The sequence below is a fragment of the Urocitellus parryii genome, chromosome 10 (genome assembly GCF_045843805.1).
Source record: "Urocitellus parryii isolate mUroPar1 chromosome 10, mUroPar1.hap1, whole genome shotgun sequence".
Lineage (NCBI taxonomy): Eukaryota > Metazoa > Chordata > Mammalia > Rodentia > Sciuridae > Urocitellus > Urocitellus parryii.
In genome coordinates, this window is record NC_135540.1 from 79,187,129 (window position 1) to 79,214,813 (window position 27,685).

The 27,685-nt window shown below is 37.4% G+C and overlaps 1 protein-coding gene, 1 non-coding gene and 1 pseudogene across 3 annotated transcripts in view; all 3 read right to left on the reverse strand.

Moving 5' to 3' along the window:
- Positions 1 to 15,955, reverse strand: part of Cops4 (COP9 signalosome subunit 4) — a 31,592-nt gene extending 15,637 nt beyond the window's left edge. The window contains exons 1-7 of one of the 2 annotated variants that reach the window (XM_077803235.1): positions 15,772 to 15,843; positions 9,469 to 9,585; positions 6,793 to 6,872; positions 5,850 to 6,001; positions 5,204 to 5,307; positions 1,516 to 1,669; positions 1,202 to 1,352 (exon numbers count right to left, since the gene is read on the reverse strand). In XM_077803235.1, coding sequence (XP_077659361.1) covers positions 1,202 to 1,352; positions 1,516 to 1,669; positions 5,204 to 5,307; positions 5,850 to 6,001; positions 6,793 to 6,872; positions 9,469 to 9,476 — 649 coding nt within the window. In that variant the 5' untranslated portion in view covers positions 9,477 to 9,585; positions 15,772 to 15,843. Of the gene's footprint in view, positions 1 to 1,201; positions 1,353 to 1,515; positions 1,670 to 5,203; positions 5,308 to 5,849; positions 6,002 to 6,792; positions 6,873 to 9,468; positions 9,586 to 15,771 lie in introns of both variants that reach the window. The other variant, XM_026408996.2, reaches the window with a different exon arrangement.
- A 215-nt stretch (positions 15,956 to 16,170) lies between these two features.
- LOC144257173 (large ribosomal subunit protein uL11 pseudogene) lies at positions 16,171 to 21,061 on the reverse strand (annotated as a pseudogene).
- Positions 21,062 to 22,926: 1,865 nt separating this feature from the next.
- Positions 22,927 to 23,002, reverse strand: Trnaa-cgc (transfer RNA alanine (anticodon CGC)). The gene has a single exon. It is a non-coding gene; the product is annotated as a tRNA-Ala (tRNA).
- Between the last annotated feature and the right edge of the window lie 4,683 nt (positions 23,003 to 27,685).

Sequence of the window (27,685 nt, forward strand, 5' to 3'; positions counted from 1 at the left end):
CATAATTACTATAACATTGTCTGTCACTAACTATATACTTTATGATGAAGTCAGAAAATAGATAATCAAAATGAATGTGTGTACTGACACAAAGATCACTATACTATTTAATCATATGAAAAAAGTTGCAAAACTGTGTATCATGCTATTAATTGGGTATAAAAAGTACTTCTGATTTGCAAGAAATACTAGGAAGAAGTGATAGTTCTTTAGAAAATGAAGCAATACCATGTTTATGTACTATCATTTTCGCAACAAAAAGTAAGTAAGACTACTATTTCATAAAGAACAAAATGAGTGGCTTGAATTTGTCATTGGGCTCTCAACTAAATATGGTCCAAGACTGAAGATTTCAGAAGGATTTAGAAAAGTCATGGTTCCCCTGAACCCTTCCCAAGTACTGGAAATGGAAAACAGGGCTTCACACATGCAAGGCAAAACCTCTGCTGCTGAGCTGTATCCCCATTCCTAGAATAAGCATTCCTTCTCCTATTTTATTTTTTGTACCATGGATTGTACCCAGGGATGCTTAACCACTGAGCCACATCCCCAGTCCTTTTTTTATTTTTCATTTTGAGACAGGGTCTTGTTAAATTACTAAAACCTGGCTTCGAACTTGTGATCATCCTGCCTCCGAACTTGTGATCATCCTGCCTCAGCCTCAGAAGTCACTGGGATTATAGGCATGTGCCACCCTACCTGGCAGGCATTCCTTCTTATTGTTCTTCATAATGTCTTAAGAGTCCTTTGTACTTGAATGATTTACCTGCTATAATTGAGTAAAAAGTTAATTCATTATATTTATTAAAGAAAAAGCCGGTGTGGAAAGGAGGATCACCTGTTCAAAACCAGCCTCAGCAACTTATTGAGGCCCTAAGCACCACACTGAGATCTTGTCTCTGAATAATACACAAAACAGGGCTGGGGATGGGGCTCAGTGGTAAAGCACCCCTGGGTTTAATTCCCAATACAAAAAAGAAAAAAAGTATGAATGCCAAGTCTAAAAGATGCATATTAAATTTTTAAAGTTAACAATTCATTATATTGCTGTTTTTGACTTATTTAAATACCTGCTAAATTTAACATATTTATATTAAGACACCACTTAAAAGACATTCCTTGCTAAATTTTCCAACAGTAATCACCCTAAAATTATTAAGCAAAGATAACTAACTTCATTAAGCATAAATTATGTGTTTACCTGCTGATGCTAAGATGGTACAGTGCAAAGCATGTTTTAAGGCCTCTAGTCTTTCACTTTCATGGACTATAGTCTTGTAAGAAAGCTCATTGTATCTTTGTGCAGCTTCAATGAATTTTCTTCTATAATCAAGAACACGTGCATAGCATACCTAGAGAGAAGGAAAATGTTCCAATTAGGGGCAAAATTAAAAAACAAAAGCAATAAAGAATGACACATACACCAAGAGAATTTCTAAAATAAAAGCTCTTATCAGATGATCTGGAACATCTTAGTACAGTTATGATTCTCCAATACAAAAGTTTATCTGTTACCTTATAATGTATCTGTAACTGTTCATTGGTTGATTCATTCTGAAGTAATGATGCCCGATTTATGTAAGCCTCAGCCTGGACGGGATCATCATCCTCCAGATATAGCCTAGCAATCTTCAGGTAAGTCTCCAGTTTATAATCTACATTGTACTGTCTAGAACATATCAGAAAAAATACAGAATGATTCAATATTTTATAAAGAAAAATTTTTAACAATAATAAAAAACATTATTTTTCCTTTCCTGTATATACTGTTAATATAAGGAAATCAAACTTTTTACTGACTTATATTATAGAAAATTTTAACATAAATTTTATTTCATCATATTGATCACATTATATCTTAGTTGCTTATAATTCTCAGATAATCTCATAAAGCAAGGATCTTGAAAGAACAACTGCCAATTCTGAGGCATATCATATACTACTAGTGGGACTATACTTGGCATAACTTTCCTAGAGAACAATTTTGGGCAATATGTTCTTTAACCTTTAATCCTTTAATTACATATGCTCTTAACCCACTATATTTTATCTCCAGAAAAAAAAATCCTAAGAAGATAATCAAACCCACATATTGATATACAAGAATATTCATTTGTACAGTTATTTATAAATATCTGTAATTGAAAAGAAATGGAAATCACCTATTCTAGTATTTATGGTAGTCAAGTTGTGGTACATAAAAAGGTAGAATACTTTTATAACATAAATATAGTTAAAATAATTACTCTGATTATATAGTCACCATATACTTTTTGCTAAATGAAAAAATGAAATAAAACAGTATGTTTTAAATACCATTAAAATGTATTTGTATATACATATATTAAAACAATAATAGCAATTAAGGTAGCAGGTAGGATTATAGGTAGTTTTATTTTCTTCTTTATCCTACTAGTCACATTTTGTGCAGAGAATATATAACTAAAAATCTTACATACTTCAAAATCCACAAAATTTAAGATTAATTCTCATGGAAAATTTACCCTTTCTACTGACCAGCAAAAGTGCTTTTTTGTGAGGGTACCAGGAATTGAACTCAGGGGCACTTGACCACTGAGCCACATCCCCAGCCCTATTTTGTATTTTTTATTTAGAGACAGAGTCTCACTGAGTTGCTTAGCACCTCGCTTTTACTGAAGCTGGCTTTGAACTCACAATTCTCCTACCTCAGACTTCCACTGGGATTACAGGTGTGCGACACAGAGCCAGAATCAATCATTTTTTAAAGAAAAAAGTTTCCAAGCTGGGAGTGGTGGTGGACACCTGTAATCCCAGCAACTCGGGAGGCTAAAATAGGAGGAAGTTCGAGACCAGCCTCAGCAACTTAAAAAGACCCTGTCTCAAAATAAAAAATAAAAAGGGCTGGGGATGTGGCTTAGTGGTTAAGTGCTCCTGGGTTAAATATTCAGTACCAAAGAAAAACAAAGAAATAAATTTTCATTTATTCAGTCTATATTCTTGTCTCTTAATTTCATAATTCCCATCTCCTACCCACAGTTTCGGCTGATTACTCTGATTCTGACTTCCCTAAGAAAACTGAAGCAAGGAGTACTTGCACAAACTTGATTACATCAATAGCAATTGCATCCATATACTCTGTGTCCCTAGCTGTTACTATCATCACTGGAAAGCAATTTTGCCATCAGGGAACATGTGGCAATGTCTACAGACATTTTGATTACAGATAGTAGTGCTATTGGCATCTGGGGAGTAGAGGACCAGATGCTTCAAAACATTTTGCAATACACAGAACAGCCTCCACAATAACGGATTATCCAATCTAACATGTCAATAGTGCAGAGCTAAAGAAACGCTGCCACCGATGAACTATCTATGCCCCTCTGTGAACCCATTCCTCTATTAAATTCCTTTCCCCTTTTGGCTATTTCTTTAAGAACTCTTTCCCCAACTCCTCAGTATCAAATTTTTTGCTTTCCACTAGATCATAAAAGAAAAAAATTGCTCCTTAACCTAATCTACACTATTATCTTCTACCCTATTTCTTTGCTTCCTTTTTGAAAACTACCCCAGAGTAACCGATACTCTGTCTCCAATTCTTCTCTTCCATTCTCTGTTAGTGTATGTGTTGAGGGGCAGAGTGGGGGAGGGGGGATTTAACTCAGAAGTACTCTACTCCTAACCCTTTTTAATTTTTTTTTTTTTGAGGCAGGGTCTTGCTAAGTTGATAAGGCTAGCCTAGAACTATGGATCTTACAGCACACCCCCTCAAGCTCTTCTATTCTCTCTTAAACAATTCCAGGCTTTCACTTTTGTCAAGGTCACCAGTGGTCTCCATATTTCTAATGCCAATGGTTAACCCTCACCCCTCAACATCATATATGAATACTTGCTCCTTCTTGATACAAATTCCTGATTTGGCTTCTAGGACAGCACACTCTACATTCTTCTATTCTTATCCCAATGATCAATTCTCATTTACTATATCTTCCTGCCCCTGATCTCTTACTGTTGGAGAGCTCCAGGCCTAGGTACTCAGTCCTTTTCTCTTTTTACATTCGCTCTTCTAGGGATTTCATCTAATGGCTTTAAATTTCATCTATATACCAATTACTCCCAAATGTATACCTCTAGCCCACACCTCTCTTCAGAACTCTATACCTCTATATTAATATATTCAGCTCCCTATTAGATATTTCCATTTAGCTATCATATGTACAAAAGGTAACTCTGGATCTTTTCATAAACCTATTCTTCCTCACTCAGGAGACAGCAACTCCATCTTTCCAATTACTCAGGCCAAAAACCAGGGCTTATCTTGACTCTGTTTTTGGTTGTTGTTGTTGTTGTCATTTAATTTGTTTTTTGTAGTTGCAGATGGACAGCATGCCTTTATTTTGTTTACTTTTATGTGGTGCTGAGGATCGAACCCATGCCTCCCTTGTGCAAGGCAAGCACTCTGCCACTGAGCTACAGTCCCAGCTCCTTGACTGTTTTGAACATTCCATATCCAAGCCACCAGAAAATATACATTCAACCTTAAAAACATGTCCAGAATCCAACATTTCTTAGAATTTCCATCTCATCTGTAGTAGTACACAATCCTCAACTAATATTTTTACTTTGATAACTGCTTGTCTACAATTTATTTCTCAACCCAATTGCCAGAGTGATTCTTTAAAATTTAAGTTGGACATGTCATTCTTCTGTTTAAAATCTTCCAATGGCTCCCCCTCATTTCACTTAGAGCCAATGGTTTTACAATGGTCTATAAAGATCCCATATACTCTGGTCACCAATACTCTCTGATCTCATCCTCTATCTCTCTACCCTCTTTTACTCCACTCTATCCACACTGGCTTCCTTGCTCCTCTTAGGAAAACACTCCAAGAAACCACCCACCCTTAAAGCCTTTATATAAATCACCCCTTCCAAGAGTAGCTGGTGATACTTTTCCCTCAGACAGCATATAGCTACTCCTTTATCTCCTCCAAGTCTTTGAGAAAGTGATATCAGGACCAACATATCATCTTAGTCATCTATTTAGTGATAGATATAACCTGCTCCTACTTAGCCCCCTTACTTTTCATTTTTCTGTAGCACTTTTCACATTCTAACATACTATAAAATTTATTAAATTGTCTGCTTTCTGCACTAGAATGTAAGAAAAAGTATAAGCGAACAATTGTATATATTTTCATCCAATATCCACTATTTACTATACTTTTGTCCTGTTTCCAAAGGAATTCCCACCAACACTTGGGCTGCATTTCTCCAGTCTTCTTCTTTCTCATATATAGATGCAAGATGCTGTCTTATGGAAGCAACCTGGAACAGTAGGTATACATGTTAAATTATTTTAGCTGACATTAGTAACTAATCAAACAGATACATTATTGTAACAATGCTGCCATTCAACATATTAAGATGACCAGTAAATAGTAAAAGTTTATCTAGACCACCCAAAATTTTCAATGAATTTTGCATTCACAGAATTACAAATAGTGAGCTAAAATAACACACTTCTGCAAGTAAATTAAGGCAATATTTTTATTTAAATGTTAAATTTTGCTTTTGTTACTACATACATGATGCTGAAGTTTTCCTGCTTTGGGCCTAATAACTTTATGATTTTAAAAATTGCCTAAAGAACAATATTTAGTTCATAAAATAAAATATTAATACATGAGCAATTGTCAGCTGGAATTACAATATCCTAATATTTTTTTGATTTTGCATTGTGAAATGTTTGGCATACTGTTTTGTCAAAAATGAAAACAAATGATTCCTCCTTTAAGAATCTAGTAACATCAGATTCTAAAGTAATTTCTGCTATCTCAAATTCAAACTCCACTGCTATAGATTTTTACCTGCTCCTCAAATGAAATGACTCTAGGCTGGATCTTTTCCAAGGTGAAATGATAGATTTCTTTGGCTGTGCTATCAGGCAGGTTAGGGAGATGTGTGCAGAAATCAGTCAGCAACTGTCTCGAGATCACAAGACTGACATTCTCATTTACCACTTGTTTCAAAAAAGTAAGAGAAAAAAATGAGTAATTCATAAATTTTCATTAAGCAATCAACCTTTCCTTAAAATTAATACTAAGACAAATCTACATTAGGGCACCCTTCAATGCATTATTCAGGGATTTCCATACCCTTATTTTATATCATACAATCAGTTTTCCTTTTGCTGAATTACTTGATTATAAAATTAATACACCCAAACAGTAAAGATACCATGAGTATTCAAAGAAACAGATATGTTTGAAAGAAGCTTTGTTTAGTGGTTAAGAATTTTATTCTCTTCCTTTTTTTTTTATTTTTCTACAAAGCAAAGGCATTGAAACACCCATATTTTTAATGTATGTGCTTATATCCCACATAGCTTAAAAAGATGTACTTTTCTAAGCACTTTATTATGTTTATTAACTGTTTTAATCTCCCAACAATTCTACAAAATAATTATCATATGCTCATTTTTGAGGAAAAGGAGGCACTAAAAAGCTAAAGAACTTATTCAAGATCATAAAATAGCACACCAGAAATTTAATCCAAACCATTCTCTTTACATTATGTTAGACTGTCTTTCATCAGGTATTATATCAAAACTACACAAAACCTTCATTGGGACGGTAATTTAGAATATAATTCACTGAACAATAAACAAGTTGTAAACAGATTAAAAAATTTAGAATCAATCAATATCAATGCATATTTAACATGGATACTTTGATATAAAACAAGGTTTTAAAAAGTTTTAAAGTACTAGCTCAAAAATACAAGGCAAAATTGAATTTTCATCCCACTTACTTGCTTCCACAAAAGCTTTCAGAGCTTCTAGTTGTTCTGCACCTGTTAACTGAATGGCTTTTTCCAGAATCTGACGATACCTAAAGTAATATTAAACAAAAATAATGTTCAGAAGTTACTGTGTTTTTTTAAAATATTTTTTAGATGTTAATAAACCTTTATTTTATTCATTTATTTGTATGTGGTGCTGAGAATTGAACCCTGTGCCTTACACATGCTAGGCAAGTGCTCTACCACTGAGCTACAACCCCAGCCCGTTACTGTGTTTTTTAATGGAAACTTTGAGATATATTTATTCATTTCTAATGATAAGTTTGATGTGTTTATTCATTTCTATTTACCTGATTGTTTCTTTTTAAAAAATATCTTTATTTTATTTTTTTTAATGTGGTGCTGAGGATCAAACCCAGTGCCTCAAGCATGAGAAGCAAGCGCTCTACCACTGAGCTATAACCCCCAGCCCCACTGATTCATTCATAGTACTCTAAGTTGCAGTATTCTTTATAGTATATCAGTTTTTTTTAAGTTTCCAGTCCAACACAATACTAAATCTATAATTCTAAGATGTCACTTCTAGATTTTAGTACAATATATCATACTTTTAAGAAGTTTTAAAGTCCATCAAAAGACTGACTCTATAACTCTATGTTATTAACTCTAAGATATCATTTTTTCTTGAAAGTTTTAGTTTTGAATTCAAACTAGAAAGTCAGTTTCAAGTGTCAGGCATGCCTGTAATCCCGGCCATTCAGGAGCTGAGGCAGGAGGATCACAAGTTTGAAACCAGCCTCGGCATCTTAGCAAGACCCTATCTCAAAATTTTAAAATAAATATTAAAAATGGACCAGGATGTAGCTCAGTGGTAGAGGTTTGCCTAGCATGTGCAAGGCCCTGGGTTCTATCAGAGTGTCAAAAAGAAAAAATTAAGCTATATTTTCCTTCAACTATATATTATATAGATACATTATCTGGGGCCATCCAGAACGTTTTTCTCTTATGGACCTAATGAATCTAGGGTCATCAACAATAGAAATATTATTGTCCAGGTCACAGAACCAAACATTAGAACCTGAATGTTTCTCAGGGATGCAATGGGGAAGGACTGTAATCTCAGCTACTGGAAGGCTAAGGCTGAAAGATTGTAAATGCCAAGCCAGACAGGACAATTCAGTGAGACCATCCCTAAATTTAACAAATTAAATAACAAGGGTTGCTGACAGATACACACATATAAACATAGAACATATAAATTAAAATTTTCCATATATTATTAGGCATAGTGGTGCAAACCTATAATCCCAGCAATCCTTAGGAGGCTGAGGCAGGAGGATCGCAAATTTAAGGCCAATCTTGGCAACCTTGTGAAATCTTGTTTCAAGATAAAAATTAAAAAGGGTCGGGGATATAGCAACCCAAGAGTAGAGCAATCCTGGGTTCAATCCCCACCACCAAATGTTTATTAAGCATCTATTATGTATATGAAACAAAGTTTAGTACACTTTGATTCCTGGTTTCTTGGCTCTTGAAAGGATTTAGAAGTAAAACAAACATTAAAATGTACCAAAGTCATTATTTAGAATCAAAATGAGTGCTGACTGAATGTAGTAATAGTTCTTCCACTTGATGAGCAGACGACTACACTAATCTTCCCTCAAAAAATAACAAAAACAATATAACATGCTGAAAGAAGCCAGGGGCAGTGGCACATGCCTATAATCCCAGTGACTCAGGAGGATGAGGCAGGAGGATTGCAAGTTCGAGACCAGCCCCAACATTTAATGAGGCTCTAATGTTTATCATTCTTCAACTGTTTCAAAATAAAGTTCCTGTTTCAAAATAAAACGGGCTAGGGATATGGATCAGTGTTTTAAGTGCCATGGGTTCAATCCCCAGTACCAAAAAAAAAGTTTAATAGCATAAAATATTCCAATAAGAAAAAGAAAACAGGAACACAAAGGTGAGCCACAGCTTCTGCCTGATGGCACTGATGGCATTTGCTGATAATAGCAAGATAGCTAAAAGGTACAGAATAGCATTTCTGGTGGGGACAAGGGTATGGGTTCTGCTTTGGGACTCATTTCAAATTTGCTGGGAACACTGACAGGCAAGTTGCAATATTTGGCCAACTAATAGAGCTGGAAACATGAACACTTTGGAAGTGAAGTTATAAATTCTATTCCAAGGATCATCTAGGTAAATCAAAAAATTCTGGGGCTGGGGATGTGGCTCAAGCGGTAGCGCGCTCGCCTGGCATGCGTGTGCCCCGGGTTCGATCCTCAGCACCACATACAAAGATGTTGTGTCCGCTGATAACTAAAAATAAATATTAAAATTCTCTCTCTCTCTCTCTCTCTCTCTCTCTCTCTCTCAAAAAAAAAAAAAAGTAAAATTAAGAAAAAAAAAGAAATTTAGTTTAAAAAAAAAATTCTGAAGCCTTTTTCCTAGACTATTAGTGTCCTCAGGTACCTGGAAGAAAGAAATGAAAATCCTCTCTGAAACATAGCATCTTAGACCTCCAAATACCCCTAAAAATGTATTTTTAAATAATTCACCTAACAAACAAAGATTAATAAGGCACATGATAATACAGCTAGAATCAACAAAAGTGACAGTAGCAACAACCAGGGAATTCAGATACTGAAGTTATTGGAAGGATTATAATACATTTATACTTACCATTTCATGGAGATAAAGACAAGCTTTTAAGTTTCAGCAAGAAATTGTGAATCAGGCTGGGGTTGTGGCTCAGTGGTAGAGGGCTTGCCTAGCATGTGTGAGGCACTGGGTTCGATCCTCAGCACCACATAAAAAAATAAATAAGTAAAATAAGGGTATTGTGTATGTGTATACACACACACACATACATACATACATATATATATATAAATATACATATATATAAAATATGTAGATGAATATATATTTTTTAATTAAAAAAATTTTTAAAAGACACTGGGAACCATAAAAAAGTATCATTTAGAAAAAGAATTGCCAGAAATCATATAATTGAAAAATATAACCAAACTTAAAACTCAGTGAAGTACTTAGCAGATTACACACAGTTGAAGAACTGATAAACTAGAAGGCAAATCTGAAGAAACTATTTAGAATAAAACAATGAAATGAAAATACACAAAAAAGAATAAGAGACGTAAGAGGTTATGGTAGGTGGACCTAACAGGGATTTCACTGGAGCCTAGAAGAGAATACAAGATGGTGCAGAAGTAGCATAGCTGAGAGAGACATAGCTAAAAACTTCTCAGAACTGCTGAAAGAATACAATCCAGTGATTCAAGAAACCCAGTGAAGCTGAGCCAGGATAAGTTGGTATTTACACAAGTGGCCACAATTCTTTTACTCCCCTTTCTAATGTGACTTTGTAGCTCTTCAAATCAAGAGGCAGAGTTTTTCCCCCGTCCCTGACTCTGAACTTGGTTGACCAATAGAATATGGTAGAAGTGAAATGCCAGTTTGGAGCCTAGACCTCAACAGACCTTGAACCCAGGGGCATTTTACCACTTAGCAACTACATCTCTGGTCTTTTCTATTTTTGAGACAGGTTCTCAAAAATTGCTGAGGATCTTGCTAAATTGCTTAGACTGGCCTCAAATTTGCTATCCTTCTGCCTCAGCCTCTGAAGTCACTGGGATTACAGGTGTGTACCAACCACACATAGCTTAAATGTCCCTTTGAAACCCTGCTGTTGTCATACAAAAAAGGCCCAGACTAACCTACTGGCTGATGAGATATGTGGCCCTGTCAAGAGGCCAGCCAATGCACAAAGGCAGAGTCACTCAACACAGTATGAGGGAACATTTGGGAGACAAGATAATTTGGAATAGAACTATCCAGCTTGGCCCAAACCAAACTGTCAACCTACAGAATTATGAATTAAATAAGTAGGGTAGCTTATCTCACAGCAAATGCTAAGGGGCATAGATAAATAAAAGAAAATCCATATACACATATCAAAATAAAGCTGCCAGAAATTAAAAACAAGGCCAAGCAAAGGGACCCACGCCTGTAATCCCAATGGCTCAGGAGACAGTGGCAGGAGGATTGCAAGTTCAAACAGAGGCAGGAAGATTGCAAGTTCAAAGCCAGCCTCAGCAACTTAGCAAAACCCTGTCTCAAAATAAATAAATAAATAAAAGGGCTGGGGACAATGCTCATTGGTTAGGCACCCCTGGGTTCAATCTGCAGTGTATATGTAAAATTTTTAAAGAGGTTAAAAGCTAATATTTAGGACAGAGAAAGAATTTCTAGTAACCTCTGCATCTTTTAAGAGTTCTAAATATTTCAATTTAATGACAGTGGGAAAAGCATACATTCCTGGGGAAAAAAAATCACTATCTAAAACGTAGTCCAGTTTGATGAAAATAACACAAAAAGGTAGATATTTTTAGTTAGGAGCTCTGAGACAAGCAAGACAGGCTGTATTCCAGCTCCACCACTATGTGACCTTATATTCCATCTTTGTGCCTCAGTTTTTTCATATGTAATATAAATATTATATATTTATATTACATATGAAAAATGTAATATAAATATATTATAAAATAAATATAAATATTACACATGAAAAAAACTGAGTTAAGTATTTTAAAATGTAAGTACAGTTGTGCTTAGTAGACAGAAGTCCCTAGCTATTAACAACATTTACACTACAGATAGGAGTCACTAAAACTATTGTATGGGGATTAACAGAGAATCAGAGACTAGAACCAGAGTTAGAATGTCATCCAATCTTATCCTTCATTTTATATGTGTGTGTATTACCATTTAGAAAAATTTATATATTTATTTATTTTTGTATTCTCCATTTTTAACAGTTTTATTTCACTTTATATTAGAAAGTTCTGATTCAAAGTCTACCTATATGGAGTAGAGTACAATCCATTTCATTTTCTGAAAAATAGCTTTACTAATAGGCAAAGGCAGCTAAGAGGCGTCCCACTACTAATAGCTTCTTGTAAAATAAAATGTTTAGACTCTGAAGTCCTACTATCCTCCTCTAGGAACCCTCTATATCCCAGAACTGGGAAGGGGAAAAAAAGGACATATTTCCATAGGGTTAAGTCAACAAAGATCTATAATCCATGACCTCACACCTGCCCTCAAAGAAATAACATTCTAAAACACACAAAAAAGAAATTACATTCTAGTTAGGGAAGAAGATGGACGAATTAGTGTTATATAGAGATCAATATAGGATGCCACTAAGCATAGGATGAACAATTATCTAGGTGGTGTGTATGGATGGATATGAGTATGTAAGTTTGCTGTTGTTCAGAGGTTTCCAGGAAGAAGTAATATCTGGCACCAGATGCTGTGGCACACATCTGTAATCCCAGCAATTTAGGAGGCTGAAGCAGAAGGATTGCAAATTTGAGGTCAACCTCAGCAAGCAACAAGATTCAATTTCAAAATTAAAAAAAAAAAGGGGCGGGGGGGGGGGGGGTCTGGGATTGTTACCAGTGGTGAGCACCCCTGGGTTCAATCCCTAAGACTGGAAAAAAAAAAAAAGTAGAAACATCTGCCTGGGTTTTAAAGAATCAAATCAGTTTTAGCCAAGTAAGACAGACCACCACAACAGCTATCTATTTAAATGCCCCCTCTGAAGGCCCTCCTTCTCTTCTGAAGTTTTATATGAGATAATGAACACAATGTATGACATATACAAAAATATGCCTATAATATTTGCAAAAGTGCATTTTGTATGGCTTATTTATTATACCAACTTTAGACAGCTGTATTAATTCAGAGTTATAGAAAAGCACTTCTAACTGAATTTTTAACAAGAAAAGCAGTATAGTCTGGTAGGTTAAAAATGAGCTTTTTAAGCCAGGGATGGTGGCACATGCCTATAATCCCAGTGACTCAGTAGGCTAAGGCAAGATGATCACAAATTTGAGGGCGGCCTCAGCAATTTAGTGAGGCCTCATCTCAAAAGAGAAAATAAAAAGGGCTGAAGATGCAGTTCCATGGTAGAGTGCCCCTAGGCTCAGTCCCCAGTAATACCCCAGCTCCCAACCCCATCAGAAAAGAGCTTTTTAAAATAGGCAGACCTGGGTTCAAATACAAGCTCTGTCCTTTTCTAGCTGTTCGTTGATTCAACCAACATTATTTATTTATTTGTTTGTTTGTGTGTGTGTGTGTGTGTGTGTGTGTATGTATGTGGTGCCAGGGACTGAACTCAGTGCCTCATGTTAGGCAAGCACTCTACCACTGAGCTACAACCCCAGCCCTACTCAATCAACATTTTTTGAACAACTACTGTTATAGATATGCTGCTAATTACGGGATCACACAATATCAGTTTTAGAAAACCAATGTATTCCATCATTCTTCAGGATAGAATTTCTTGTTACCCAGCTTCTAACAAAAACCCTACAACTGATTTATTTCAAGGATATTTCCCTCCTAAAATATGTAGCTGGATGAACTGTTTTGTTAAGAGGATAAATACCCTGACACATTCTTGCCAACAGAGAACCAGATATATACATTTGGCAAGGACAAAACTTCTCAGAAAGCCACTATGAAGGAGTTGTGGACTAACATTGCACTAGCTATCAGTTATCAACCAAATTATTTCATTTAGTCTTACAGTAACCCACGAGGTAGACTGTTACAGTAATGGCTTCTAATGAATCACACCTCCTTCTGTCCATGTTCCTTTGCAATGTCACTTTGCCACTAAAGAGGTAGTGAGCTGGGCGCGGTGACGCATGCCTATAATCCTGGTGGCTGAGGAGGTTGAGTCAGGAGGATTGTGAGTTCACAGCCAGCCTCAACAACAGCCAGGCACTAAGCAATTCAGTGAGACCCTATCTCTAAATAAAATACAAAATAGGGCTGGGTTGTGGCTCAGTGGTTGAGTACCCCTGAGTTCAATCTCCAGTACCCAAAATAAATAAATAGGTAGTGGTAAACTCCATTTTCCTTCCCCTTGGACTGGTCTTATGACTTATCCTGATCAGTATTAGAGAACTGATGATGGGAGCTTCTACTCTCACCCTCTTGGAACACTTGCATGAAGAAAGCCCCAGCTAAACTACTGAATAATTGACTATATGCAGAGACATAAGAGACTCAGCCAACAGTCAGATATGCAATAAATCTACAGCCAAGTTTCCAGCTGACATAATATGCATGAGTGACCAACTCAAGATCAGCACAACCCAGTCAACCAACAGAATCCTAAGAAATAATAGCTGTTTTACACCACTAAGTTTTTGGGTTGTCTGCAGTGCTGAGGCTCAAATCTGGGGCCTTCAGTATGCTAGGCAAGTGCTCTACCTCTGAGCTATATCCCTAGCCAATTTTTGGTTTATTAAACAGTAATCTATAACAAAAGCACCCCATAGGATAGGTATCATTGTTTATCTCCAATTCAGATCTGAAGAAGTAGATTCTTTTTTAAATATTTATTTTTTAGTTGTAGATGGACACAATACCTTTATTTTTTTATTTTCATGTGGTCCTGAGGATCGAACTCAGGGCCTCAAACATGCTAGGCAAGCACTTTACCGCTGAGCCACAACACCAGCCCCTGAAGAAGTAGATTCTAAGCTGAAGTTTCAGAATTTTGCAAAGGCTTGAAAAAACAACAACAAAAAAATACACTAATGTACTTATTTGTTGTCCAACATAATAAAAAGCAAAATAAGTATGATGAAATATATAAGCTGGTTTTACTTTCATCCAAATCTATAAAAATTATGTGCAAAAAGGATTGAGCCATGAAGACATATTCAACATATTCCCAACCCATCGAATAAGTCAGTATGCATTTATTGGCCACTTAAAAAATAGTAACAACAACCTTTATGGTATTTTCTATGTGCCAAGTACTGAACTAAGTTATACACACATACACACACACACACACACACACACACACACACATACACACACACATTTTGTCCTCAAACAACCTTAGACAAGAATAAGTCCGATTATTATCCCAATTTCCCTTGGTGGCAAAATGCTTCACAAAGTAATTAAGCCCAAGATATACAGCTAAATTTCCCAATGGTAAAATTAGCTTACATTTAACACCAGGGAAAAGGGAGCACAGTCCATATAAAACATATTCATGATTTCAATGTCCAGGTTAGAGTAATAGATCAAAGCGATCCCAGCTGTCAGAATGTGAATATTAGGATCATTTGAGAGTCATACTTTAAACAGAAAAACTTCAAGTTCATCAAAAAATAGAAATAATGCAAAATCTGTAAAGAAACTACTTATCCACCCACCTACCTACAACACTGCTGAACAACTGCCTGCAGGACAGGCACATGTCACAAATTTTAACTTAGAGTAGATCTAAGCATTTTAAATGGTTCCTGCAAACATTATTATTCTATATATTCTAACTCGCACAAGTACATTTTGCCTATGTGCCCCTCCTTAGAGTTGGTGAAGGAGTGAAAGTATCCAAAACACAAGGATACCCAGATGATGGACCAAGTGGTTCAGAACTACATGACAGCAGCCATACCTCCTCAGCCTCCGTCAACCCTGAGAAGCCATCTCCTCGGAAAACTCTGCACCAAGACCCCAAAATATAAAATTCCCTGCACCAAAAGATGGGGAGCGTCCAAAAAGAAGTAGATTTCGGGTGACTGGCTGACTAGGGATAAGAAGAGATTAGGGAAGGCTGTGAAGGCCTAGGGAAAATCTCCTCTCTACCACGCTTCCAAAATCCAAAGGAATCAGTAGGGATGTTAACAAGGACTGAAAAAGTTGACAGTCATTCCAAAACTAAGAACTTGAGGGCCCCTGCACAAGGTTCCCCTTCAGCTTTCTGCTGCTCCCAACATTTGGCTCCCCAGCGGACTTCAGGCCCGCCCCCTTGGTCTTCAGGCCCGCTCCTAGCTTCACACCCGAGATCTTTGGTCACCTCAAGAAGAACAAATCGATGGCTTCCCTTCCAACCTCTCTACTCCTCTGCTCCAGAGAAATACTCACTTGCCCGCCAGATCTTTATGAGAGCCGCTCGAGTTCATGAGCTGGGCCAAATCCTGTCGCACGGCTGCCGCCATCTTTCTTCCAGCTCAGCCAAGGCGGCTGGGCCTCCTGCTGCCAGAAAGAAAACGAGTGTGGTCCTCCAGAGTGCAGCTAGAGGGAACCCGAGATACCACAGAGTAACGGCTTTGTGGGCCAGAGCGCCATGTGTGGGAGCCGGGTGAGCTAGCTCCGCCCCCAGGGTTGATGACGCAAAACTCCTTTCCTCACGTCCGAGACCAGCCCAGGTCTCTCCCACAGACTGTCGCTCACGCTCCGACTTGGGATTGGCTAATGAACTTCAAGGCTGTGTGTCGCTTGTGCAACTTCAGCAAGGGCCGGGTACGTTAAACTACTGTGTTTTCATTCAGTTCCGTTTCTCAAATCTGTGGTGGACTGTTCTTCGTTCTTAAAGTCAGCCGTCAAACTACCTGTGGTAAAGAATGACATGTTTCTATTTCCATTTCATCACAGTCCGAAGCTCTTAAAAATTAAAAAAAAAAAAATCCCCAATCCCCTTTCCACCCTATATCTTTTTAAAGGGTTCATCGTACATCCCACTTTGTCTAGGACAGTGGCATTTTCTGTGTTGTCCTGAAATAATTATTAGTAACACCCCCTTTCTCTTTAGAAACAGTTGCAATTGAATGACAAATTATATGGTTACCCTACCTTATATGGGATTACACTCACTACTCTTCTATCCTTATATAGATTTTTTTCTACAATTACAAGCAAATAAATTTAAATTGTTCCTTTTAAAAAAACACCATATTACTGTTCTGCCCTTTATATTTCATTTTTCCTGGGGATCTTACCATGTAACTCCAGTCTTAAAATGTCATTATTTTTAGAGCTAGAAAGTATTACATAGTGAAGGTATGTCATAATTTGTTTAATCCTGTTAGGACAATTGTTATTTTTAGTAAATCAATGCTGAAATCAGTAACTTTGTACAAATATATATAAATATTATATACATAATATATAAAGCATATATATTCCGGAAATACGCGCACACACACACACACACACACACACACACACATAGTTTCCCAGAAATCCATATGTGAGTCAAAGAATAGACACAATTTTTGGTAGACATTGCCAAATTGCAATTTATAGGAATGCTATCATTTTGCTTTCCAATCAGAAAATATAGGAGTGCAATTTCATACAGGCTTACCTACAAAAGATGTTAAACTTCAGGATTTTTTCCATCTTGATATGTGAAAACTGGCATGTTCCCTCTTTGGGAAAGGGAAAAGAAGACTTAACAAGAAATTCCTTTTTTCTTTTTAAGTATTTATTTTATTTTTATGTGGTGCTGAGGATTGAACCTGGACCCTCGCACGTGTTAGGCAAGCGCTCTACCGCTGAGCCACAATCCCAGCCCTAGAAATTCCTTTTTTCAAGAGTAAATTGGAGATTACCCACATTAATTTAGACCTCATTCCATTGGCAAGAATGCATAGTGACATTGAGACTGGAATGTCAGTTTCCAGTTGGACAGTCCTGTGCCCACACAAAAGAAAGGACGGAGCTAGTGAGACAATCAGCAGTGTCTACTAAAACCTGTCCTTCCAACCACCTAATTATCTATGTGTTCTTCTCACAGAACATACTCCCTTCATTCATAAAGAGTAGAGTTCAATTTCCCATTTAGTTTTGTCAAAAGACAAAATTATAAAAATTTAAAGATCATAATTGGCTCCTTCCCCTTCCCCCCCCTACTGGGGGTTAAAACAAGGGGCACTTTAGCACTGAGCAACATCCACAATTTTTAAAAAATTATGAGACAGGGTCTGCTAAATTACCCAGTCTGGCCTTGAACTTGTGATTCTCCTGCCTCAGCTTCCCAAGTAGCTGGAATTACAGGCATGGACCACCATGCCCTGCTTAATTGTCTTTACATTTTATCTAATAATCAGTCAACACTTCATTCCACAAATAACAAATGTTCTAGTGAATCAAAGAAAGGGACTTGGTGTTTTGTTTGTTGTTTTGGCAGTGCTGGGGTTGAACCCAGGGGTGCTCTACAACTAAGCTACATCCCCATCCCCTCCCCATCCCCATTGTTTTTGGTTTTGAGGGGGTTTTGTTTTGTTTTGCTAAATTGCTTGTGCTCGCCTCAAACTTGCAATCCTCCTGCCTCAGCCTCTCAAGTAGCTAGGCTTACAGGCATGCACAACCACACCCAGTGGAACTTGGTTTTATAGACTGAAAAGGGCTAAAGTACACAGACAAGAAATGAAAGTGGATTGGTTATTTCAAACATACTTTTTCTTGTGAGGCTGAAACAGAGAGACAGAACAATTGAAGAATAGCTGATAGGTTAACCTTAGTTTACTTCAAGTTACCTTTTTTTTGTGTGTGTATGAAAGGATTAAAGACAGGGAACTTCATCGTCATGCCAATTGAAACTAGCCTACTTGGGAAATCTCTCTAATCCTGATTTCTCAGAAGATCAAATAAACAGCTTAGTTTCAGCTTGGTGACATGGAATTTAAAGGTGAGTAACTCTATTTTTATTTTTAGCCTTGTCTTTTGGGGCCTAGTGCAGAAGTTTAGCTCAAAACAATGTCTCCTGTATTTTTTATTTGACAGTTTTAACATCAGCTCTACATCCAGGATTTCTGGTTATGTACAGTCCTCTCCATCAGTTGGGATGTGGCTTTTTATTATCCAGAGACATGCATATAGACTGTAAAACAAATATCAGCCCCATGCCCACACATGTAATACAAAACTATAGTAGAGTAGAAACAGGACAACCATAGTTAAAACTAGAAAAAGGAAGCATAAGAGAAACAGCAATTATTGGTCCATAGCAATGGTAGGGTCTTGGACAGGAATTATGAACAACTTACTGCACTGGTGTTAGAATAAGTTATTTGGCTAGACCTTGGTAGTGCTAAGACGATTTCCATGGTATTCTTAGGCCCAATCTTTGCCCTTTGAATACAGTAGTTCCCCCTTATCAGGAAGGGATAGTTCTAAGATCCCCAGCTGGTGCTTGAAACCACCACCAACACCTAATTCTGGGATTTTTTTCTACATACACATACCTGTGACAAAACTTAATTTATAAATTAAATAAGGCAAAAATTATAAATTATAAATTAAATTAAGCAAAGTAAGAGATTAACAGTAACTACTAATAAAGAAGAACAGTTATAACTAAACACTGTAATGAAAGTCATGCAGGGCTGGGGATGTGGCTCAAGCGGTAGCGCGCTCGCCTGGCATGCGTGCGGCCTGGGTTCAATCCTCAGCACCACATACAAACAAAGATGTTGTGTCCGCCAAAAACTAAAAAATAAATATTAAAAAAAGTCATGCAAATGTGGTCTTGATTAAAATATTGTACAGTAGAACTTAGCAACTTCAGCATATGATTACTTTTTTTTACTGAGTTGAGAACTTTCACCTTTTACTTAAAAGAAGTTCTTCACAATGTATCTTTGGCATATCAGAATTGTCAATATCACTACCCTTTGTACTTTGGGGCCATGATTAAGTAGAATAAAGATTACATGAACACAAGCACTGTGATTCTGCAACAGTAAATCTAATAACCAAGATAGCCACTAAGTGGCTGATGGAAAGGTAGCACATATATTGTGGATACACTGAGTAAAGAGATGATTTGTTTCCTAGGCAAAACTTGAGCAGAATAGCAAGAGATTTCATTATACTGCCCAGAATGGTGCTTAAGTTTAAACTTGTGAAGTTTTTATTTCAATAATTTTCTACTTGATATTTTCAGATCACAATTGACCACAAGTAATTTAAACCACTGAAAGTGAAGCCACAGATAAGTATCTACTACTGTACAAGTTAAATAGACATTGAGTATATTCCCTCTTTGGGGATGAGTATGGATTGAACAATTGAGGGCTCTAGTAGACCAGGCTTTTCTGTGTATTTATTTTTAACATAATTCCATTAAAATTCAGAAGCTTTGACTTAATGTGCCAGTAATGATACCCAATGTTCTTTCTAGAAGTCATTGTTAAACCTGCCCTATTTCCTGGCTCAATACATTCTTTTTCTTTCTTCTATAGTTTGCTTGCTTGTTTGTTTTTGCAGTGCTGGGTATTGAACACCAGGGCTTGTGCATGGTAGGCAAGTGATCAACCACTGAGCTATATCCCCAGCCCTCTCTTTTTTAAAAGAAATTTGTTTTTCACAATTCTATAAACTGGAGAATCATTATCAAGATACTGATATCTGGAGAGAGCCTTCCTGCTGGATTAGAATGTGGCAGAGGGCACAACTTGTCAGGAGGGCAGGAGTATTTCTGTTTCTTACTCTTTCCCCTTCCTTTGTTATCAGATGTTCCTTTATTGAAATATTTTCCTTGACACTTGCTAGCCAGGAATTCCACTGCACCAGTATTGACATCATCCATGATGTCATGAAGGTGGAAGCCATCAACATTTCAGCCAACATACTGGACATTCCTCCAGGATCTCTTAAACTATTCCAGAGAGTTGTTTGGCTAAAGTTTGGTGTTGTGACTGGCAGGGTGAAACACTCTGGTAATCCCAGTGACTTGGGAGGCTGGGGCAGGAGAATTCAAATTTGAGTTCAGCTTCAGCAATTTAGCAAGGCTCTCTACAAGACCCTGTCTCAAGGGCTGGGGCTATAGCTGAGTTGAGTTGGTAGAGTTCTTGCCTTGCATGCACAAGGCCCTGGGTTCTAATTCCCAGCCAAAAAGACCCTGTCTCAAAAAGGGCTGGGTATAGCTCAGTGGTAGAACACCCCTGAATTCAATGCCTAGTACCACAAAAAAAAAAAATTGGTGCTGCATCTGTCAGGCAATGTTGACAATCTCACCAAAAGTGATATTTCCACCATGTTTAATGTTTTTCTATTTCTTTCTGTTTGTTGGCACTTCCTTGAGGGTATTGATAGACAAGGCAGAAGTAAAAGGTACCTCTTCAATTTAGACCTTTCTGTTCTGAATGGTCACTGTAATCCTCAGTCTCCCCAGTTACCTGTTGCCTTGGTGACTGGAAGATTGCCATCACCAACCCTTTTTGGAGACCCAAGGGGCTTATCTCAGAGGCCAGGGCAGACATAGCACCAACCTTATCACCAGTCTACCTCAGGTATGCATGACACCACTGTTGGGGTCAAAGTTGGGAGGCACATGGAGGCTTCTGGTATCAGAGAACCCAGATTTGGGACAATCTGAAAAAGTTACATCTTGGCTTCCTCTGAGCCAAACTCCAAGAAGCCAATGCATTCTTTAATGCCTGCCCACTTCCCTTTTTGGTAGTGGGGATTGCAGCCAGGGGTGCTCTACCACTGAGCTACATCCCCAGCCTTTTTTTTTTTTTTTTTGAGACAGGGTTTGCTAATTTGCTAAGGCTGGACTTGAGCTTGGAATCCTCTTGCCTCAGTCTCCTAAACCCTGGGATTACAGGTGTGTACCCCCACACCCAGCTTTAATGCCCAATTTTTAATGGTAGTAGCTTTGAAATCATCTGAAACAAAATCTTCCATGAGAGGATAACTCTATTAATTTGATTTTGCTTAGTGTTATATTTGTTTTCTTCTGGGTTTTTTCTTGTTGTTGTTTTGGTGTGTTTGCCAAAAAGTCTTAATGGATTATGTAAATCTCTAAGTCAGGTGTTTTCTACCGTTACTTAGGGGTACATAAACAGTTTTTTTTAACCTTTATTTCACTTATTTATTTTTATGTGGTGCTGAGAATCGAACCTAGGATCTCGCACGTGCAAGGCAAGCACTCTACAGCTGAGCCACAACCCCAGCCCTTGGGTGTGTGTGTGTTGTTTTTTTTTTTTTAACATAGTGAAGGTCCAGAATTTCTGGATATTATATTCTCTTTTTAACTTGACTTAAAATTTGGTTCATAATATCTTGCTGAAAGCAACAAAAACAGCAATACACACAAGCTGGCTCTTCTCAGACACTTCCCCTAGACCTACAATCTAGACAGAGAAGTTTTCTGCCCTCCTAGTTATTATAAGCATCATTTTATTGAATGTTTTGACATAGAAAGTACTTTTCTTGCTAGACTACACATTCCCCCTACCTAACTTTAAAGAAAATGCTGTGTATTTCTAGGTTTTACTTATAGCAGTGAAAAAACAGCAAACCTGGATTGCCCAGAAGGGCTGTTCTTTTTCCCTCTTTTCAGTTGCTTAGCAAGAAGTTAGCTAGGAACATCTGACTTAACTTGAGGGAAGTGCATAAATCTTAGTTCTCATTCTTTTACTATGCAAAACCTTGGCTCACGGCCTAGACCTATTGAATCAAAACTGTCACATTAATAAAATCCCCCTAGTAATTCTATCACAGTAAAATTTGACAAGCATCTAGCAGATGACCACACCATTGGTGTATAAACTCCTCTTACTAAACTCTAGTCTAGTAAGCCATGTTCCTGTCTGGGAATCTCCTACTGTTACAGTCAACTAGATGATCTCCACCTGTTTTAGTCAACTTTTTTTTGCTGCAGTCACTAAAAGATCTAACTAAAACAATTTTAAAAGTTGAGGGTTCATCGTTTCAGAGGTCTCAATCCATACACAGTAAACTCCATTCTTCAGGGCTCAAGGTGAGGCTGAACATCAAGGCAGAAGAGTGTGGCCAAAGGAAGCAGCTCACAAGATGATCAGAAAGCAGAGAGAGAGAGACTTCACTCTCCATATACAAATATATACCCCAAATCCATGCCCCAATGCCCTACCGCCTCCAGCCATACCCCACCTGCCTTCAATTACTACTCAATTAATCCCTATCAGGTGATTAATTAACTGATTGGGTTAAGGCTCTCATGACCCAATCATTTCCCCTATGAACTCTCTTTCATTGTCTCACACTTAAGCTTTTGGGGGACATCTCACATCTAAACATCATAATATCACCCCCTCACAACTTTCCTACAAGTATGCAAAGGAAATCATCCTGGGATTTTTTTCCTGGCACATCTTTTATTCCATGTCCACTGTGCTCAGCTCAAATATACCTCACCATAAAAGAAAAAAGATGGTAGATGATTTGTAATATGCTGTTACTTTGCACTTAAGTCTTTACACTTATTCCACATTAATTCTCTCTCTCTCTTTTTTTTTTTTTTTTTGGTGGTGGTGCTGGGGATTGAACCCAGGGCCTTGTACATGCGAGGCAAACACTCTACCAACTGAGCTATATACCAGCCCATTTTTTAATAATATTTCTATAGTCATGATGATTGTCTGGAACAAGTTCTTTATTAAATTCCTCAGGAAGGACTCATGGAAACCAAATTCCTTCATGTTCTGGTACATTAATAATTAGCTTGTGCTATACTTTTATGTTTCAGAATCGGTTTTGTTAGATATAATAAACTGACTTAATTTTCTTGAGAATCTGTTTTAGTTATTGTTGTTTTGTTTTGTACTGATGGAACCTAGGACCTTGTGAATCCTAGATGAGCTCTCTACCACTGAGCAGTCTCCACAGACCCTTCTTGTGAATCTTTTTTTTTTTTAATATTTATTTATTTATTTTTAAGTTTTCGGCAGGCACAACATCTTTGTTTGTATGTGGTGCTGAGGATCGAACCCGGGCCGCACGCATGCCAGGCAAGCGCGCTACCGCTTGAGCCACATCCCCAGCCCCCCCTTCTTGTGAATCTTAATGTGGTACTTAGTCCATTCTCTTCTGAATAAGTAATGCTGAAAAAAAAATCTTTTTTTTTTTTTTTTTTTTTTTTTTGGTGTCAGGTATTGGATTGAACTCAAGGGCACTTAACCACTGAGGCACATCCCCAGCCCTTTTTATTTTTTATTTTGAGACAGGGTCTCACTAGGTTGCTTACAGCCTCACTAAATTGCTGAGGCTGGCCTTGAACTTGCAATCCTCCCGCCTCAGCCCCCTGAGCTGCTGGGATTCCAGGCATCAGCCACCACACCTGGCACTGGAAAAAAAAATCCATTAGAGTTTTCTTTCACTTATAATTTCTGCCTAGCTGCCCCAGTTTTTTTCTCTCTAAAGTCCAGAAGTTTAGTAGGCTGTTCAGTATTAGTCATGCTGGGCTAATGTTCTCAGGTCACAGTGTGCTCTTTCAATGTAGAGTTTCAATTTTTTATAACATTTTCTTTAGTTATAATTATTTGTACTTGTTTTATTCCTTTGGTTTCTTTCTTCAGAAATAATTATTTTATATATATTTCATATGTTAGATCTTCTTTTGCCTGTCTTTAATATTAGTCACCTTTCCTCAAAACATTTTTATTAGCTGGGCTCGGTAATCTCAGTGGCTCCAGAAGCTGAGGCAGGATGATCATCAATTAAAAGCCAGCTTCAGCAACTTACCAAGGCCCTAAGCAACTTAGTGAGACCCTGTCTCAAAATAAAATATGTTTAAAAAAGGGCTGACGCTCAGTGGTTAAGTGTTCCTGGTTTCTATCCCTGGTACAAAAAAAAAAAATCAAAACAAAACCTACAATGGAGTCTATCTACATGAAGTTGTAAATCAGGCAAAAGTAATTTATGGTTGTATAACATGAGAAATTGCCTGGAAAGGGACAATGGGAAACAGTGATAGAAATGTTCTACTTTGTTCATGGTGGTATGGGTTACATAGGTATATGGATTTATCAAAATCTAGCAAACTATGTACTTAAGACCTGTGCATTTCACTGAATATAAAGCCTTAATTTAAAAGGGAACAAAATTATGCTTTTTGTTTCATACTCTAATATATATGTATTGAATTTAGTCTTTTTAAAATTTTTTATTTGTTCTTTTTAGATATACATGACAGTAGAGTATAATTTGACATACACACATGGAGTATAACTTATTCTAATTAGGATCCCATTCTTGTGGTTGTACATGATGTGGAGTTTCACTGGTCGTGTATTCATATATGAACATAGGAAAGTTATGTCCAGTTCATTCTACTATTTTTCCTATTCCCTTCATTCTCCTTTGTCTAATCCACTGAACTGTACTGAATTTAGTCTGAGTGCTTATATTTATGCACTTATATATTTATTTATAGTTTAAGTTGTCTTTTGTCTTCTCAGAAGTTTTAATTTATTAAAACTTAATAAATTAATGTAAACTTCCATCTCCTAATGTAGACTTCCGTCTCCTTTGCCTATTTGTTAGAGCTCAGATCCAACTGCAGGAATACCTTAAGTGACAGTGTCATGGGTAGTGGAAATCACAGTACTTCCTGTCTCGTGGAGACTGTGACTCCTTGTTGAGGTACCTGGAAATAGCCTCTCTGGTTCTTACTTCAAAAGTTAGTGGTTGATGTGAAGAAGCTTTTTAGTGTGATACCATCTGGTTTATTGATTCTTGATTTTACTTCTTGTGCTTTAGGAGTCTTATTGAGGAAATCGGTTCCTGGGTCGACATGATGGAGAGTTGGGCCTACTTTTTCTTCTACTAGGCATAGCCACATCAATGTTTATAGCAGCTCAATTCACAATAACTAAGCTATGGAACCAACCTAGGTCCCTTCAACAGATGAGTGGATAAAAAAATGTGGTACATATACATGATGGAATATTACTCAGCCATAAAGAAGAATGAAATTATGGCATTTGCTGGTAAATGGATGGAACTGGATACTATCATACTAAGTGAAATAAGGCAATCCCAAAAAAACCAAAGGTCAAATATTTCACTGATATGTGGAAGATAACTCACAATAAGAGGGGAGGGGAAGGATAGAAGTTCAGTAGATTAGACAAAAGGGAATGAAGGGAAGGGAGAAAGATAAGAATAAGAAAGTAGAATGAATGGGACATAACTTTTCTTTGCTTATATATGAATACATGACCAGTGTAACTCCACATCATGTACAACCACAAGATTGGGATCCTAATTGGAATGGGTTATACTCCATGTATGTATAATATGTCAAAATACACTCTACTATCATGTATATCTAAAAATAACCAAATTTTTTACAAAGGAAAAAAACAGTTAATGGGGTTGGGGTTGTAGCTCAGTAGTAGAGCACTTGCCTAGCATGTGCAAGGCCTTAGGTTTTATCCCCAGTGCTGTAAAAACAAAACAGAAAGAAAAGATAAAAGAGCAAGAAGGAAAAGGAAGCAAAAAGGAAAGAAACATTAGCCTTTAATCTATAGAGCAAGAGAAGTTTCAGCACAACTGTTGTGTTTCTTCAAAGCTGCTCTGGTGTCAAGATGCCCAGCAGGTCCTCTAAGGAATACTACCAGAGCCCATACCATCTTTCTATTTGGAGGTTCATGGATCTTCATAGGTTACACTCATTCCTATCCTTTGTGTTCTGTTTTTTTTTTCTGGTACTGGGGATTGAACCCAGGAGAGCTTTACCACTGAGCTACATTGCCAGCCCTTTTTATTTTTTAATTTGAGACAGTGTCTTGCTGGCCTCTAACTTGTGGTCGTCTTGCCGTCTTGCCTCAGCCTCCAAGTTGCTGGGATCACAGGGTGCCATAGTGCTGTCTAATCCATGTGTTCTGACCCTCTTTTCTTTCTCACTATAACCAGAGACTTTGTTATACCATCCAGTGGCCACTTGTGTCTGTCTGATGACTCTCATTTATTCATATTTGCAACAGGTTACATAGTTGAAATTGCAATAGGAAAGGAGGGTAAAAGACATGTGATAGGCTGATTTTTCTTTTTCTTTTTCTTTTCTTTTTTGGTACCAGGGATTGTACCCAGGGGCACTCAACTCCTTTTTTATATTGTATTTTGAGACAGGGTCTCACTAAGTTGCAGAGGCTGGCCTTGAACTCTAATTCTCCTGCCTCATCCTCCCAAATTTCTGGGAGTCCAGGTATGTGCCACCATGCCCAGCATCTGATTCATTTTTATAAACCATCTGATGCCTAGAAGTCTGAGCCTTGTACTTAATAAGCACTCAAAAATATATGTGAAGTCAGATTGGTAGCACAGACTTGTAATCCTAGTGACTCAGGAGGCTGAGGCAGGAAGATAACAAGTTCAAGACTAGCCTTGGTAACTTAACATGACCCTGTTTCAAAATTTTTAAAAATATTTAAAAAGAGCTCTGTGGTAGAGTGCTCCTAGGCTCAATGCTTAGTACTGGGAGGAAAAAAAGGAGGAGAAGGAGGAGGAGGAGGAGGAGAAAAATAAGTGGAGGAGAAGGAGGAAGAAAGAAAAGAAAAAGAAAATGTAGGTTGCATTGAATAAAGATAGGAAACCTAGAAAATATCCATATCACTAAGTTTGATGTTTCTATCTAAATCTCCCTTTCTGTGTTTGCTACTAAAATCAAGATGCACACAAATCAAGGGTTGAGTAGGAATTAATCCTGGTAAACTGGAAAAGATGTTCCAGATATGCCAACTGTGGGAACAATGAGAAGCAGATAGTAAACCTTGGGTTGGCTCCGAGAGCCAGAGGATAAGTAGGAAAGGGTGATTTAAGAGAGTAAGAGTGGCTGTTCTCAGTAAAAACAAATAAGCATTGTGCATTGGGGTCCAACAATAGAGATCCTCAGAGCCTCAATAACACCTGGATGTCTTCATGGTTTTGTCTAAGCACAGAAAGCTAGAAAAAGCATCATCGCCACTTCAACAACAATAAACTAGATAATCTATAAAATCATAACTTTTGAGATCCTTCTTAATTTTGGATCTCAAAACTGGCCTGAAATATAAGGAAAGGTGCCTCTAAAAAGAGATGAGATGCAAACAATGGCTAATCTGTGGCAGAGCATGGGAAAGGACATATGGAAGCCATGCAAACAGCAAAGGAGAAATCAACTAAATTATTAAATAAGTTGCTAAGACTTAATGTGTGCTGGTATGCTTACAGAACTCAACGGGAGCCACAATCAAGGAAATCCACATCCACTCACAGGCTTTTCTCCATAAACCTGCCCTGGACA